Consider the following 16,648-nt stretch of genomic DNA (forward strand, 5'->3'; position numbering starts at 1 on the left):
AGTATTGTAAGGACCAAAAGTCACAATACATCCAAATTAAAAATGTGGACTTGCTTAACATATTTCCATGAAAATATTTTGTTTGATGCATAGTTGTAAGGTAAAGAGGGAAGGTTGGGAGGTCATATTAATTTTTGTGAAGACCTTACTTAGTTCTGCTTAAATATCAAATGGAATGAACCTAATTGTTTCGGCAATTAATACTGCACAGATGTGATAAGTTACCAACAGATAAGCTCTGGCAGAATATCTAATAAAGTAATAGTGTATTCTTGGTGTCATGTTTCATCATTGATTCAAATTGCTCATTTCCCTGGTCAGTTCCGTTTTACATTTAGAAATGTATCTTAAATTCATCTATTTGTTAACATTCTTGTATTATGGTTTCTCCTTTTAAGATATGCTCTATTTTTCACAAAAAATGCCATCATTACCCATAACTCAGTCTTGTGTTGTGAGTAGTTTTGTCAAATCATTTCGTTAAAAATAATTTCTAATGCTTAAATCATTATGAATGGCATAAACCAAAGCCACAAAAATGACTTTTAGCGGAGAGAAAAAAGAAAAATTCTTTTATTCAAAGGGAACTTTACATTCAGCATAAGTCTACTGTAAGTAGTGATGAACAGCATATATTAGGAAAAATATGCTGCTTTTAAAAATTATTAATTAAATATTTATAGGGCAAATAGCATGCCTCCATTTTCTTCTCCAGAAGACTACTATTGTAATTTTCATAACGAGGGCAGGTGTTCGCTAGTTATTTGGCACATTGTATGGGTGATCTGAAAACTTTCCTATCTCAACATGAACTGAAGATAGCAGCGCTCTTCAACAAAAGTTGGGGAATGTATTTGTACATGTATTGAAAGGTTCTCATTAAAATTTCAGCTATTTTGGAGATTCAGTTCTTGCTTGACAATCGTTTGAATTGATTAAATGTTTGACTTTGATATTCAATATGCCCTCACAAATAAAAGGCGAGTACAAGGCGATACTGTGTACGGGAACTCTGCATCGTCATTTATGACGATGAAAATTTGGGCTGCTGAATTTAAATAGATTACCAGCTTGGTTGATGATGAGTGTTCGGGGTGGCCTAAAACTCTGAAAACTGCTAATAACATTGAAAAAGTTCACTGAATAGTACTGGATGACCATCAAACTAAGGTTAGAGAGATTGTAGAGGCTATAGTTATATCAAAAGTATGTGTATGGACAAATAACACATGCATGAGCTACTTGTGCATTGGGTGCTACATTTGCTCACTTTGGACTAAAAATGCATTCGAATGAACATTTCTAAGGCTCTGTTGAAGCAGTTTAAGCAAAGTCAGTCCATTTTTTTGCATCGATTCCTTACTGTAGATGAAACTTGGATCCGCTGCTTCACTCCTGAGATGAAAAAACAGTCAAAACAGTGAACTGCAAAATAAGCTATACTACCTTGATCAAAAATTTCCCGGAATTTATTCAGAAAATTAAAAATACAAGTTTATTCATCTAAATCTATATTGTCCCCTTCAAAGTAATCCCCATCGACTGCAACACACTTATGCCAGCGCTTGATCCAATCCTCGAAACATTTTTTATATTCGGTTTTCGGTATGTCCATCAGTGCTTCCTGCGATTTTTCCATTACTTCCTCTCGGCTGCTAAAACGCGTTCCCCGTAATGGTTTTTTAACTCGATTGAACAGAAAGAAGTCACAGGGAGCCAAATCAGGTGAATTCGGTGGCTGTTGGATGGTATTTGTTGCATTTTTCGTCAAAAAATTACGAATAATGATAGCACTGTGCGACGGTGCATTATCATGGTGCAAAATCCACGAGTTTTCTGCCCACATTTCTGGTCTCTTTCGGCGAATTGCTTCACGCAAACGTCTCATAACGCCCAAATAATACTCTTTGTTTACTGTCTGGCCTTCTGGCAAAAATTCATGATGCACTACACCGTTGTAATCCATGAAAACCGTCAGCATTGCCTTCTTTTTTGACTGAAAACGACGTGGTTTTTTTGGTCTCGGCTCATTTGGTGAACGCCATTCACTTGCCTGATGTCTGGATTGCGTGTCGTACTCATAAACCCACGTCTCGTCTCCAGTAATGATCCTTTTGATGAATGTGGGATCGGATTCAGCCTCGCAAATCATGTCTTTTGCGACGTCAACACGGTCTCTTTTTTGCATGAAATTGAGGTATTTCGGCACCAACTTTGCTGCTACACGACGGAAACCCAAATCATTAACCACAATGTCTTGGGCGGATCCATAGGCAATGTTCAAGTCCTCCGCTATTTCTCTGATGGTTAATTTGCGGTTATTGACCAACATTTCTTTTACTTTATCAATTTTTTCACCGACTTTCGATGTCGATGGTCTGCCACTGCGTTCATCATCTTCGATTGACTCACGACCACTTCTGAACCGCTCGTGCCACTGGTAAACGACCGTTTTTTTTAGAGAATCGTTGCCGAAACACTTTTCCAACATTTCCAACGTCCGTGCGCCACTAAATCCGTTTTTTACGCAAAATTTAATACAAGTTCGTTGTTGCAAATTTAAATCCATTTCTGAAATTGTAAAAAATCGCCAACACACACAGAGATAGATGTACTCTTGGCTACGTAACTTTTGCAAATGTCAAGTTATGACACTAAGATTTAAAGGGAATATCAACAACAGATGTACCAATTTAACAAAAAAAACAGAACTCAAATCGGAACGATGGGAGCGCCACACGGTGGTTATTCCGGGAACTTTTTGATCAAGGTAGTAACATTAATGGTGAAGTATTATGCACCTACTTGACAAGCTGAAGGCAAAAATTGCAAAAAAAAAAGGATTAATTTGAAGAAGAAAAAAGTGATTTTTCATCAGGACAATGCACCTGCTTACACCTTAGCAGTCGTGGTGGCTAAAATTCTTGTATTGTACTTTGAATTGTTAGATCACTCCCTGCATTCACCAAATTTGGCCCTCCAGTGTGTTTTTCTTGTTTCTTACCTTCAAGTTTCACTTGGAGGGCAGAAATTTTCATCGAATGAGGGGGTTATCGCATTCATAAATGCCTATTTGATGGAGAAGACGTCAACTACTATTTGGAAGGATTAAAAAAGTTAGACCATTGCTGGAAAAAGTGTATCAATCAATTGTTCGGTAAGAAAATTTTCAGACTACCCATGTGAGTGTTCACTTTGGAGGCTTGAGGAATTAGTTTCTTGTGGACAATTTCTTATTATGTTAAAGGCATTCGCGCAAAAAGTCAATAACCAAATTTGAAGTAAAAATATATTCTTTCAAAAGCATACAAACAGAATATATATCTGTTTAGAATTAAGTGTTTGAAAATGGTTGTAGGTTGTAGCTTTTGAATTGAACAATCCATCAATTAGCATAGTTCATAATTATTTTCTCTGTAAAATTTTAATTACATTTTAATTATAAAATGCCATGCACATTATTACATTTATTTTTGAGAAAGTCTTTAGCAGCCCTGCAAACCATTAGCTGATATAAATTCCTTTTGGAGTGAATAAGATGAGGTGCCAGGTGAGAAATCTGAAGTTTGTCAGAAGATTCTTTAGACAACCAAGTACAATGTTGATAAAAAGGAATTCTCTTTGTATTGAACTCTTTTGACTTAAAGCAAAGATAAAGATATTATAATAGGAGGATACTTTCTCACTTTCATGCAATACATGTTGAATTTGAATCCCACTCCTTGATAGAATTGCATCCACTCAGTTCTCTTGAAAGTGTGGCTTAGGATGATGTCATTCTCAGCATTTCACTGTAACACTAATGGGTAAAAATACATGGAGAATGATCTGCTGATATATATTCCTTTGGAAAAATACATTCTTGTACTAGTAGCTCTGGATGATTGTTCTAGGGTATTTTATTTGCAGGACAAAGGTTAACTGATAATGTTAATATAATGTACGTATTAGCACTAAAGTAGATCAGTTTTAATGAGATTTGAAAGCAAATGCTAAGTAAAACTATGTAAAAATAGATGTATATATTAATATAATATTCATGTGAGGGGAAACTCTTGAAATCATCTCTACTTAGGTGGTGTGTAACAGAACCTAGTATGCAGTAAATCATTGATAGCTTGGCAAATTTATGTTGAGATGGGAGTATGCCATTTCAAATAACTTTTGAAAATATCCTCTTTAATCTTGGTCTTTATTGCCTCATGTAAGGAGCATAGAATTTTCAATATGCTATTTATCAGTTTTATTCTGAAAGATATTGTGAACATCTCTTGATTTTTGCTATGGATGAATTTATCTGGTGGATTCTTAGTAATGCCAAATTTTATTCAAAGAACTGAGAGTCATTCTAACAGCCAGTTAGCCAATGATCTACTGCATAATGTATATGCTATATTGTATTGTACCTGAAATAGTGTTTAGGTCTAAATAGGCCTAGTCGTAAAAGCATCTGACAGAATTCCAGTGAAATATTAAGAAATGGCGGACAATGTTGCGTTTAAAATTTTGCGCCTTAATAGCATTCTATATACCAAATTCACATAAAGGCTACTACTGTCTGTAAATGCATGTTACTCTAATTGTCATGAAAATAATTACACATATTCGCTCTGAAAACCAATCAATCATACACCAATATTGTAAATTGTACAGAATATCACAAGTACCTTTTTATGTCCTTAAAAAATTGATTGTTGATTTTTGTTATGGATTCATAATAAGGTTGCCTTTAAAGCACCGTGTGTGTTTGCAAGTTGCCTTGTAAAGCTGGAAAAATGTGTGTCGCATTTAGATTCGATTTCCTTCCCTCCCTAGAATGTGAGTTGTAAGAAACTATGTGTGTTACTCATTTACTTTTGTCTTTCTCCCTTGCTAATGCATCAAAGGAGGAGATGGTTTGTATGGGAAGAAAAGAACATATCAGTTTTAAACTGAGCATTGTTATCTGTGTGAATTTGTTTTGTTCTGTGTGCATTCTAGATGAATAATACAAATATGTCATTACTTCCCCTAATGTGGTACTGAGTTTCTTAGGTTTTAGAGCTGTAGATATCAATGCATCTCTGTGGTACTTCATCATAAATTCTTTTTATTGTGTAGATATGTAAATGTAACATTGTTGTTAGTGGGGAAACTGCAAATGTACTAGCAAAAATACTTAAGGATTCTAAGTTGAAAAAATTGAAAAGCAGACCTGAAATATTGAAGATTCTAATTGATGTTATGAAAGTCGTGTGTATAGGTATGTGTTATAATTAAAAAAAGCAGGCTTTCATTATTTTCTTAATATTTTGAATTGTTGACCTGGAATTCTCATCAAAATGACCACCTTTTAAATCAATAGTCCTGTCATCTCAAGATGGCTTTTGGTTAACGCTGAATGAAAAATTTTTGTCACCCATAATGATAGCAGCACTGTTTTACTTTCCTGTCAGTCTAAAATGGTAGCATTGTAAGTATGTACATTACTTAACCCACCCGTGAAATTAAAGGTGCCATAAATTATGATGTAGTGACTCGTGTTAGGCGGCCATGACAAATATTGAGCCATTAATCCTATAACCAGTTATATTTTCTGAAATGGTGTGCTTCTTCCTAGCATGCAGCTGTAAAATTAATATATTTTTGTATGCTTAGTTATGCTTGGATAAAACATTCAGAATCATTTAATCTAAGAGTGAGTATGAATTTCATTATAAGGAAATTGAATATTGTTTTGGTTTAATACTGCTATGGAAAATATCATTGCTCCTTTTCATTAACTACTTTGTAGGGTTAAAGCCTGCTTTGTCTCTTTACAATGATGCATCGATTAACATACGAGCTAATGAAAGAACAGTGGTTTCATTATGGTTGTGTGAAACAATCATGGTTTGACAATCATTCATGTGTTTTCCTTGTTGTTTGTTATTTTGTGCAGGTTGCAAAATAAATGCTGGAATAGTTTTCTGACAGCTTATTAAATATAGATACTGTATATAAGAGGTACTTCAGTTACACTAAGCGAAGTCAAATTAGTTGATGGTGTTACTTTATGATTCTGTGGCGATTATATCATTGGTGATAAGGAATGAGATACTCATTGTGTACAGTTGTTTATTGACAAATAATTGCCTGTGAAAGTTGCTAGGGCTAAGTTGCATTTAATAATCTGATTTAAGTATGTAGTAACTGTAAATATTGTGAGTACTGTAACTAGCCAAGAGCTCTAAAAGAGTCAAAGGTATTGTTTTTTCATTCAAAAGTTTATGAAATATTGCAAATTAAAGTTGTCTTTAAAGTTAAAAAATGTCAACTCAGTATTTTTCACTGCATAGTTTTTGCATATGCATGCAGTTTTTGTTTTACTTAGCAAATCTGTTTATTCATGAGATGCCGTTTATACTTTCATGAGCAGTAATGCCCACTCATGAAAGGCCAATGTTAAAAGATTGACGATCAATCATGTTTTATGATACATGTACAAATTCAAAATAGTATTATGGCTGTATAAACAGTTAAACTCTGGGTATTTCTCACAAGAAATTAATTTTTGACACATTATCATTTGAGAATTCATTTTTTCAGGTCAGTTATTAAATATATGGTTTTAGAAGTAAGAATTGTTTTATTGATTCAAACCATGTAAATATAAATATTTATTATTTTTCAAGTATCCCAATAAGTCTACAAAAATTATAAGATAAATTGTTAAAGCTTTTCGTGACATTTGCCTCTGTTGATGATGAAAGCAAGATATTTTTCTATAGACATAGCAAGCATTGAAATTATTCTTGTCAAGAAAAAAAGGAAACTCTATGTAGATATGAAACTAGTATAAAAACTGTTACTGTGGGTAATACCTATCTCTTGAAGTGATAAAATTAATAGACAAGCTTCAATTGAATATTGTCACTAGTTGCAGTTTCTATTGAAAATACTGATTTAAAAATATTTGTGATTTTTATTCTAGTTGTTGCAAGTTTTTATTCTTGTTAGTAGTAGGAGTCTTCTATGAAACTGTTTATTGTTGAAGTTTCTTTATAAAGAAAAGCATAGGTGCCCAAATACTTGTTCCTCCCTGACATTTAAGTAATGGGCTTTAGTTAATTCTGTGATGTATATTGACTGGGGTATTGTAGAAGAAATCATAAATATTGTTATAGTACTTATCTATCAGTCATGTTGTCATCATGTTTCTCTCAGTTTGAGTTAAGATTCATTGTGAGCTTGGAAAATTGTGTATGTGATATTGAATACTGAATTATTATAGGCATTTAAAAGTTCAATTGAGGTGTTGTGATATGTGCTGTTTATGCTGTGAGGATTAGTTTATTAGTTTAATTTATTTTGTTGGCCTTCAGTTAAATCTTTTATTATGAATTTAACCCTTAATTTATTTTTGTTAAATTATTAATTTATATATTTATATATATATATATATATATATATATGTATAATTCAATAAAAGCTTGTTCAACCAGCACCCGTTAGAAATTGTACCATGCCATTAAAATTGAAATGATATCCATGAGATATGTTATTGAACTAATTGAATACTCATGAATGTGGCATTTATTGAAAGTGCAATTGTAAGTGATCGGTAACGTCTACTTTTTCCGGTTGAAGCTCAAGTAATGTTGAAATAGATTAATCTCCTATATAACACACTTCCTTACATTCTCATATTTGGGCTAGTAATTGTTACAGAACCATGTATCATACTTTATTCTTTGAAGGTAACATGTTTTATTTGTTGGGACGCCATAGTTTTGAGATTGGACAAAACAAATAACTTAATGGAGGAGGTTTTTTCTTTATTGAAAGAGTTGTCTGCTCATGAGCTTTTATTGCTACACCATTGATGAAAGTGGCCTTCTTCCTCAAAAGCAGTGTTTTCTTATAATTCTTGAATCAGTAATATCAGTACATCTCAGTAGCTAGCCAGTTCATTTCTTTTAACCATGATTATTTCTGGTGCAAGTGTTTTAACAATTGTGTGTTTTTAATATGAAATTCAAATAAAATATTGTTGCATCATTGTTATTTAATATTATAATTACGTAATCAGTTTTATATTAAGTGTCATAGATGGAATAATGTAGCATATACTCGTAAGTTATAGGCCACATTAATACAGTCAGTTTCCTTATCAAACAAACATATCATTTTTATACTGCCATGCATACATGTGAATGATCATTTCAAGATATTTAGGTCGCTTAATGAGTTTTATCAGCTATATTTATTTATAGCAATAGCATGTACGGATTTCCAATTTTATTATCAATGAAACTTATGTAAGTAGCATATTATTAATTTTGTAATTTGTGGAAGTTTTTCATCCCGTTTGGCCAGTAATAAAAATCTTTAATTTCTCTCGGTTAATATTTCATCATGCAATTTTTTTGTACTTCACTCTAGTATTAAAGTTACAGGATGCATTTCTTTGAAACTTAGTTATCCTTGTACACAATTATAAAGTGGAGTGAACATTAACATTTCTGTTAGGTCACTAAAGCTTTCCAAAAAATGTTTCCCTTACTGCAATGTAGTTCTGCAAACATATTGGTAGCAATAGTGCCATAGCCAATGTTTAAATATTTTTATTGAATGCTTTGGCACACCAAGCATGAATCAGCCTTGTAAATTTTCTTGATATTATTTAGGAGCAGGCTATTTGCCACAAAATGTCACATTGTTCATGCCCTTGTCTAGTTATTCTGCAGTGTGTAGTGCAATTTAGAAAGTTTAGTTAAGTTATTATATGTCATATTCTAATTAAAAGCTTTACTTAGATGGCTTCTACTTTCATCCACTGCCCATGTTTATAATTTGTTGAATAATATAATTCCTCATGATCAGAATTGCCTAAATTACTTGAAATCAAAATCATTCATCATCATAAAGGTACAATATCTTGAAACGTGACAGTAAAATAAACATCATTCACCGCTTATCAAATTGCTGCTAATTATTATTCCTGCAAAACTGTTCAAGCCATATGCTGGTGGAATAGGTTTTTATTGTCCTTGGTTTTAAGGGACTTGTGCATTTTTTTGTTTGTTTTTGTATTTTTTAGCATTATTTATCAGAAGCGCTTAAATATTTTATCAATTTGTATCTACAAACAAGCTATTATATTAATGGCAATGACTGGAGTATACTGGTGTTTAATTCTTCTTTGATGGTGTTATGAGATATTAAACCTTAATTGAGAAAACAAATAGCCATGCCATTGTATTGGCATAAATAATGAAGCTATGCTAACATTGAAATGAATGTGATATTTGATAGTGAACATATTTTGGAATGGAAACTATCTGCATGGGTATCCAACAATAAAAACAAAATGGCATAAATAGAAGTACTTGTAGCTTTTGTCGTTATAGCTGAAGGTAAAAAATATTTGTTATGTAATTATATGCATTGTGAAATGGTTAACATCTCTATTCTCCATGAAATTCAGCACAAATAAAGATATCTTGGCATTCAGTGTTTTTATGGAAAAGAACACTTCTCCTACCCTAATAGATACTTCTTTTTGGAAAACCAAGCCTCCTCCAACGTGAAACTATTTTGACATCAACTACGTACCGTACAATAACTTCATGGAAGGCAGTTTCTGTTTTTAATTATTATGATTACAATTTAATTTTGAGAGATTATTTTATATCGTTATTTACTCAATAATACTGATGTAATATTTCTGATTATCAAACTTCTTATCAGCACAGCAAAGATAATATTCATATGCATGTCACCCTAGAAGTACCATGCACTTCTCATTTTTAAATTAATTCCAGCAACTTTTGTGAGTTACTTTAATATTACTAGCAACAGTTTGCTCAAATCCTATGAATGCTCTTGTTTTATGTATGTAAGTTCTGCAACTAAAGCATTGAAAGTTTCCAAAAAAAAATAGGTGGGTAATTTCTGGTCCTAACGCAATTTGCTAGATGAAGTTTTTGATTTGAGCACAAATATTTTAGCCAACGTAAAAATGCACAAGTACTGAAACCGTCATTGTAGCACACCCACATCAATCTTCGTAAGAAGTTGGAGCGGGTATGTAAAATCCTTCACGTTGGTAAGTGAAGGGTTTTTGGATATGGTTGCTTGATGATTGTTACAGGTCGTGGTGGCCGTGGGGCTGTGGGAAGTGCAAGAGCAGTGAGCGGAGGTGGCGGAGGTATGGGTGGGAGTGGGTTGGGCGTGGGTGGTGGTGGTGGGAGTTATGGCGGAGGACCATCAATTCCAATAAGAGGATACACCCAGGGCTATGGGGCAATGCGCCAAGACAAGACCCACAACCGTTACAATCCGATCGGGATGGGAGGGGGCTACAACACATACAATTGGAACTGATCAGTTGGGTCTGAACTCCTGTTTGCAATTGTTGAAAGGAAGGAGGAGGAGGCCTCCTGTGTTTTATTTGCAGAGAAGAGGATGCTGAGTTTCTCCTCTATCCTGCATCAAATGAGGCTCACCTTGGAACTGTCTCTCTTCTTCCCCCCCTTCCTTGCAATCAAAATGTCCTTGTGGTTGTGACATAAAAATCGGGTGATTATCCCCCGTCTTATCATTATTCGACTCCATCCAATTTGTTATGCATCCTAACGAGACGATGCTTCCTTGGTTGGTAACCCATTACCTTGCAAAAAACTTGCTTTCCATAACATTCAGCATTGTTTATCATGCCAAATGTTTGGTTTGTGCATCTTTTAACCCACATTGAATTGCTAGCTATATGCATTTTGTTGCAAAATTACAGCAAGCCTGAAAAAATAATTGTTTAAAATTTGAATTGTTGAGATGGATTAAGGAAGATAGATAAATTTTATGGAAGTTGTGCATTTTCATACATGACTATGTTCATGTTTTATGAGTTCCTTTATGAAATGCATGCATATGTAATTTCAGGCACTGAAATTAGAATTATCCCATTTGTTTTAAAAACTCGTTAAACCAAAATGAGCAATTAATTGACTGATATTATAAAGACTTAGTTTCTTTTTTGGTTTTAAATGTATATGTACATTTTTACATCCAGTATTCTTACAATGACTATCATTTTGGCATATTCTATTGCCCTTAGATATTTATATCTCTGAGTATCACAAAATATGAATTTTTAGTTGCCTTTCCATGCTAAGGAAACAAAATATTTCGGAGAGGTATTAAAATGTTTCAGTTCTGTTGAGAAAGACTAGAAAATTTGTACATGACATTCTGGAAAGTTTTACTGGTTTAATGGCCTAATTTCATTTTCTCATGAAAGTCGGCGGTGAAACTGATAGTCATTTATTTTGCCAGAAATATACAATTTCTACATAAGCTTCCAATAGCTTTTGCTTTTATGTTAAAAATGGCAATCACGTTTTTGGTGAGCATGAAGGTAATAAATTTATTTGTTGTCAAATTTCTTTGTTGCCATGTTTTATTTTATTTATCTATGAGTTTGTAAAGTCAGTTTGGACCTTCAAATAAAGTTAACAAACATTGTTAAACATTTATTTTATGGATTGCCTTTTATTTCTGATACGTATTGGTTTCTCTCTCTTTTGGTTAGCCTTCTCTTATGAATCATGATTGAAGCATCCAATTGGTTTAAAACTTTTTCAATAATACTTGATTATTATAAGCATTTTTTTCATTTTCTCATGTATATTTATTTGGAAAAATTCACTGATTCTATTTTATTTTTGCTAGAAATATTTTGCATATTTTTGGTTTACTTATATTTTTGTTATAAAAACAATTCTGTGATTCTGATATTTTGATGTTTACAATGCTGACCATAACTTGTCCATTGGAGTTGTGGTTTTCAGCCTGTTAGCTTTAACATTGAGTAAAAGCATTATTTGTAGTCATTTTAAAGTGTGATAAAGTCTATTTTACACATTTATTTATTATTGTCATTTCCCCTTAATTGTTAAGGGTTGATCATATTTTATAAAAATATATTTGTTGTTTAGAAAAATTAGAAAACAGATTTTTATTAAAGAGATGGGTGGGCTTATGTTTTCATAAGTATGTAGTTGATACTACCTGAAAAAACAGGAACATCTAATGTGTAGGAGTCGTTTCATGCTCTGTCTCTCAGTCCTTAGCCTTGTATCTAATCTTAATGAAAGGTTTTCATTTGTAGGTTATGTAAACTAAATTATCCAGTCATCAAGTATTATGCTTTTCATATTAGTACTTCAAGTAATGGAATAAGTGAAGGATTAATGCATTCATGAGTTTTTATGCATTAGTGTCTAGCTTTGATTAACTTAAAATTTAAACAGTGGTCTCAATCAAAAGCCAATAACCATACAATTGAGATGACATATAACATACTCTACGGCAATCATACATACAGTATTTGTCACATAATATGCTGTAACCTTCAATAACTCAAAACAAAAAATGAAAACATTTAAATAATATACACAATTTAGGCTTTTGAGGAAAGGGTGTGGAGAAGGATGGAAAAAGTAAAATGGAGAAATAGGAAAACAAATAAATATGTGCTTGGTATGGTGGGAGGAGAGATTTTTGGTAGAAATCCAAAGGAGGCAGAGAATTTTGATTGGCGATGTAATACTGAAAGCTGTGATAAGAGGGGTAAAGAGCATAGGCAGGTGAAATGAAGTGAGGAAAAGGAAAGGCATGTTGGATGGGATGAAGGAAGGTAAAATGTATGTGGACTTGAAAAGTTTAAAGAAGTGAGATGAAATTTTTTTTCAAGTTAGGCAAGGCTAAGAAATGTAGACAGGCTGAGTCTGTGTCTATCCAAAACCTACGTGGAAAGGTAGACTACCAGATTATTACTCTATATTAATTTCTGTTGCATGAAATAAGTAAATTGAGACAACATAAATGTCATAAAATAGTATTATTTGAAGAAACATATGGGTATTTTCATCCAAATATGTATGGGATGCTTCCTCTACGAGACCCAATTCATATTAATATAGTACAAATGTTGAATTTTAAAGGAGAAATAAAAGAAAAATAGCCGCAGCTCTTGGATGTTTTCCCAATATGGCTGAACACTTGACGAATATTATTACTTGCATTCCAGTAATATGTAATGTTAATAGACTGATTGATAGTAGTGGTGTACTGATTCATTGGTGCTAAGAATGATTGTTATTTCCTAGTTCAAATGCATTCATAGTGTATTTCCTGGACCATTAGATATTCTGTGACTATTTCAGTTGGAATTGACAAAAAATACTTGGATAAGAGAGGAAATATCAAAGTATTTTTATGTTAACTCTAGGTACAAAAAAATTGAATCCTTATATTTAAAAATTAGCGATATATCATCACAGAAATTTGTTTTCTCTGGGCCAAAACACTTCAGCTACCTTGTTTCTCTGTTCTGAAGTGTAATTTACAAATTCAAGTTTAAATGCCATTCTGTATGACAATCTTCTCTTTCAAAACCCCCTAACGTTATTATTTTAAATTTTTATATGACACTTAGTGTCTGTTATTAATTTGGTATTATCAAAATTTGTATTAAAAGCAACCATTTTTTATGCCTGTGCAAAACTCATACTTCATATGGTTGAGTGCCTGTGCACTCAGGGTTTTTCGGGAGAGGTTCAATGCATATACTCTGTATCACCAGAGGGGCCACATCTCTGATGACCCCTAGCTCAACATAATATTAATGTTCACTGCAGCACCACATGTGAGATTAAACTAAACATGCTACATTTTATAAATTAATGATTTATTTGGAAATTTTTTTGGGGGGTACTTTCAATGACATCTTAAAACTCTGTTGTTTACTGCTGACTGAAAACTGTGATAATATAAAAATCTGTAATAGTGGCAATCGTTTTCTATGCCTGATGCAGGAAAAATACTTGTTAGTAGGTATTTTTTCAGCAAATTGGCTTGCACCAATAGGTTGAAGTTTTTCCCCTTTTACCCCTGGCCCATAAGACAGAATTTTGAATTATGCATAATTACTATGTAATTGTGTGCCATTGAATGGATATCCGTTAGCTTTAGATTGGTACCACTGTTAATTCAAAGAGATTTACATGCTGAATATCAAGAAAAACAGAAGGAATCCATTTAAAAACATCTGTGTTGACTTGGCATGGAATGAATTCTATGTAATTAGGTTGTCCATTTCTCAGCCTCTTTTTAGCTTTGTACTTGATTGAGATCATTTAAAATCTTAAACTACACAAATAAGATATGAATATATATGAAGATTTTTTTTCGTTAATGGGCATTCTTCAGTATAAATTAACTCTAAAGATACAGAAATTTTATGTTTTCTCATCAAGTTAAATTCACTTATTGATTAAGAGCGTAAAAAAGTAAATGAGCCTTTTAATTTGAGACTTTTTTTTACCACTTCTCATTTTTCCCCTGGAAAATAATTATTAAAATTCGGTTAAGTAAGAGTTAGATTTGATGATGATATCTTGTTTCACTCATCTTAAAATATCCTAATTCACACGGGTCTCAATTATGTATTTTAACAAGGTTGGGTACAAGTAATTGTCAGAATAACTTTCAAATGCTTTTCATAACATTGTCTTATTGAATCCTTCAGTATACTCAATACATTGAATGAATATATTACCATTTTGGCCTTCGAAGTTTTGAATTAGAAGTTAGTTATTAAGAATGTCAGAAGTGCCATAGTAAAGTCTAAATTCAGTAGCTCATATTGCAGTTTCAAAAAGTTAGACCTTACATTTATTTATTCCCGCTCAACAATATACCTGTATCTTTTTTCAGTTCAGATACCCTGCTAGGTTGCCTATGTTGTGGCTATTCTCTCTGATGTAGTAAATGACAAACAGCTCCACTCTCCAAAAACTATTTCAAACATTGATGTGAAAGCTTGTTGTTGTATTGAAAAGTAATTCCAAATAACACTATTTTCAATAAAATTTTACTGCTTTTTCACTTGTAATTCCCATGAAGTGTCAAAGGTTATGATACTCAACAAGGTACTTTTCTAATACAGTGAACGAATCGAAGCCAGTGAAGTCTGATTAAAAAATCGGCAAATTTTCCCATAGTTATCTTTCCACCCATTTCTGAAATTAACTATGTTCGACATAATTTGCCACATTAGTGTTGTTATTCGACTGTATTTTGAAATTAAGTAAGTTTGTAGTTCTGTAATAAGCTTTAATAGTAGTTTCTAGGGGAGGCAACCAACAGCTGAGATAATTTGTGCCATCAGGGATTTATTGGAAAGGAGGAAGGGTGTAAAGAAACCCAGCATTAGCCTACTCATAACAAAAGGTACCAAAGGGTCCACAGGTCAACGTCATATCTGTTGGACTGCATTCTCCCTCAAAGTGCTATCCACAAAGCACCTCAAGTAGGGATTGGGATACCACTGAAAACTGCCACCTCCAAGATTCAAACACGGACCCTCTGGGTGGGAAGCCAGTATGTTAGCCACCCCACCCTCTGGGTCCCTGTAATAAGCTTTTCTACATAAATTTTCTATGATTGAGCTACTTATGCATAATGTTATATTGCCATTTATGGGCAGCAGTATTAATTTATCAGCTCATTTTTTATCAGTTTCAGGTACCTATTATGTGTAATTCTTTTTGATGGAAGAAAAACTCTTCGAGACCAAATGTCTGAGCCAATCTCTCTTCAGCAGCAGGATGTTGGAAGTATTTTTTCCTTCAGCAGACTATTTAATCGCGATGGCATTAGCTATATATTTCTTTCTTTGAAAATAGTAGAGTAGATTCACATGCTCATTGTACTGCTTTTCTAAATTATTTTTACTGTTGAGAGTTTCAAATTAACAGCGACAAGAATATCTTTTACCCTTCAGCTGCAGAAGCCTAATCATTTCATTGCCTCTGTGCACAGAAGAAAGGTGACATACCACATCTCTATTCCACAGGTTAAGGCAAAGCACGTGGAGGTCCCTTATAATCCTTTGGGTACCATTTCTTGACTCACATTCCGAGAGACTGCCACCACAGAGCACACTTTGATGACTCACTTGTAGAGCTTTAAATTGCGAATTCAAAGTGCCATATTAATATATAAATGAATAGCAGTTACAATATGCAATAGTTTGTGTAGAAAACAGCTGTCAGTTGTCTCCTATTTGCCCTTTACTTCCTGTATTACTTAAATTGAGCAGTTATTTGAATATTTTAGTTTTTGGCTGTGCATTATGTGAGCACCACATTTATGGACTATGGTGATCATAATGCGTACCTAATGGTAAAGAATTGTATGTTCTCCTTACATGTGTCTAGAGGAAGTGAAGTTGTGGATGGATTCTTCTTTGTGTATAATACTTGGCAGTGGAACTTTTTGTCTGTGATTTCATAGCATTATTTTAGAGTAAATAAAGCAATTGCTGTGATAAAATTTGGTTTGCCAAAATTCACGACCTGAAATTACTTGCTTAGAAGCCATTGTTTGATAATAGGACTGATTGCTATGCTCCTTTTATTTTATATCATAGAGCACTCATAAAAAGGCCATTTTCAGTCAGTGCACTGTCAGCTTTATAGTATCATAAAATATCATCATCATTTGGGTAATATAAGCTGAAGCCATGAACTAAATGAGTGTCTCTGACTCAGCATCCAAATGCATGCATAACTTGTTTGTAACAGAATAGTATTATTATCAAGGATTAGATCGGAAACAGAAT

At 33.1% G+C, this 16,648-nt stretch overlaps 1 protein-coding gene across 1 annotated transcript in view; it reads left to right on the plus strand.

The window, feature by feature from the left end:
* LOC139694306 (sex-lethal homolog) overlaps positions 1-9,686 on the plus strand; it is a 29,284-nt gene extending 19,598 nt beyond the window's left edge. The window contains exon 6 of the mRNA XM_071592785.1: positions 4,887-9,686. Within this exon, the coding sequence (XP_071448886.1) occupies positions 4,887-4,930 (44 nt within the window). The 3' untranslated portion in view covers positions 4,931-9,686. The remainder of the gene's footprint in view (positions 1-4,886) is intronic.
* Positions 9,687-16,648: the final 6,962 nt, after the last annotated feature.

The sequence above is a fragment of the Hetaerina americana genome, unplaced genomic scaffold (assembly GCF_022747635.1).
Source record: "Hetaerina americana unplaced genomic scaffold, ioHetAmer1.1.p SCAF_5, whole genome shotgun sequence".
NCBI lineage: Eukaryota > Metazoa > Arthropoda > Insecta > Odonata > Calopterygidae > Hetaerina > Hetaerina americana.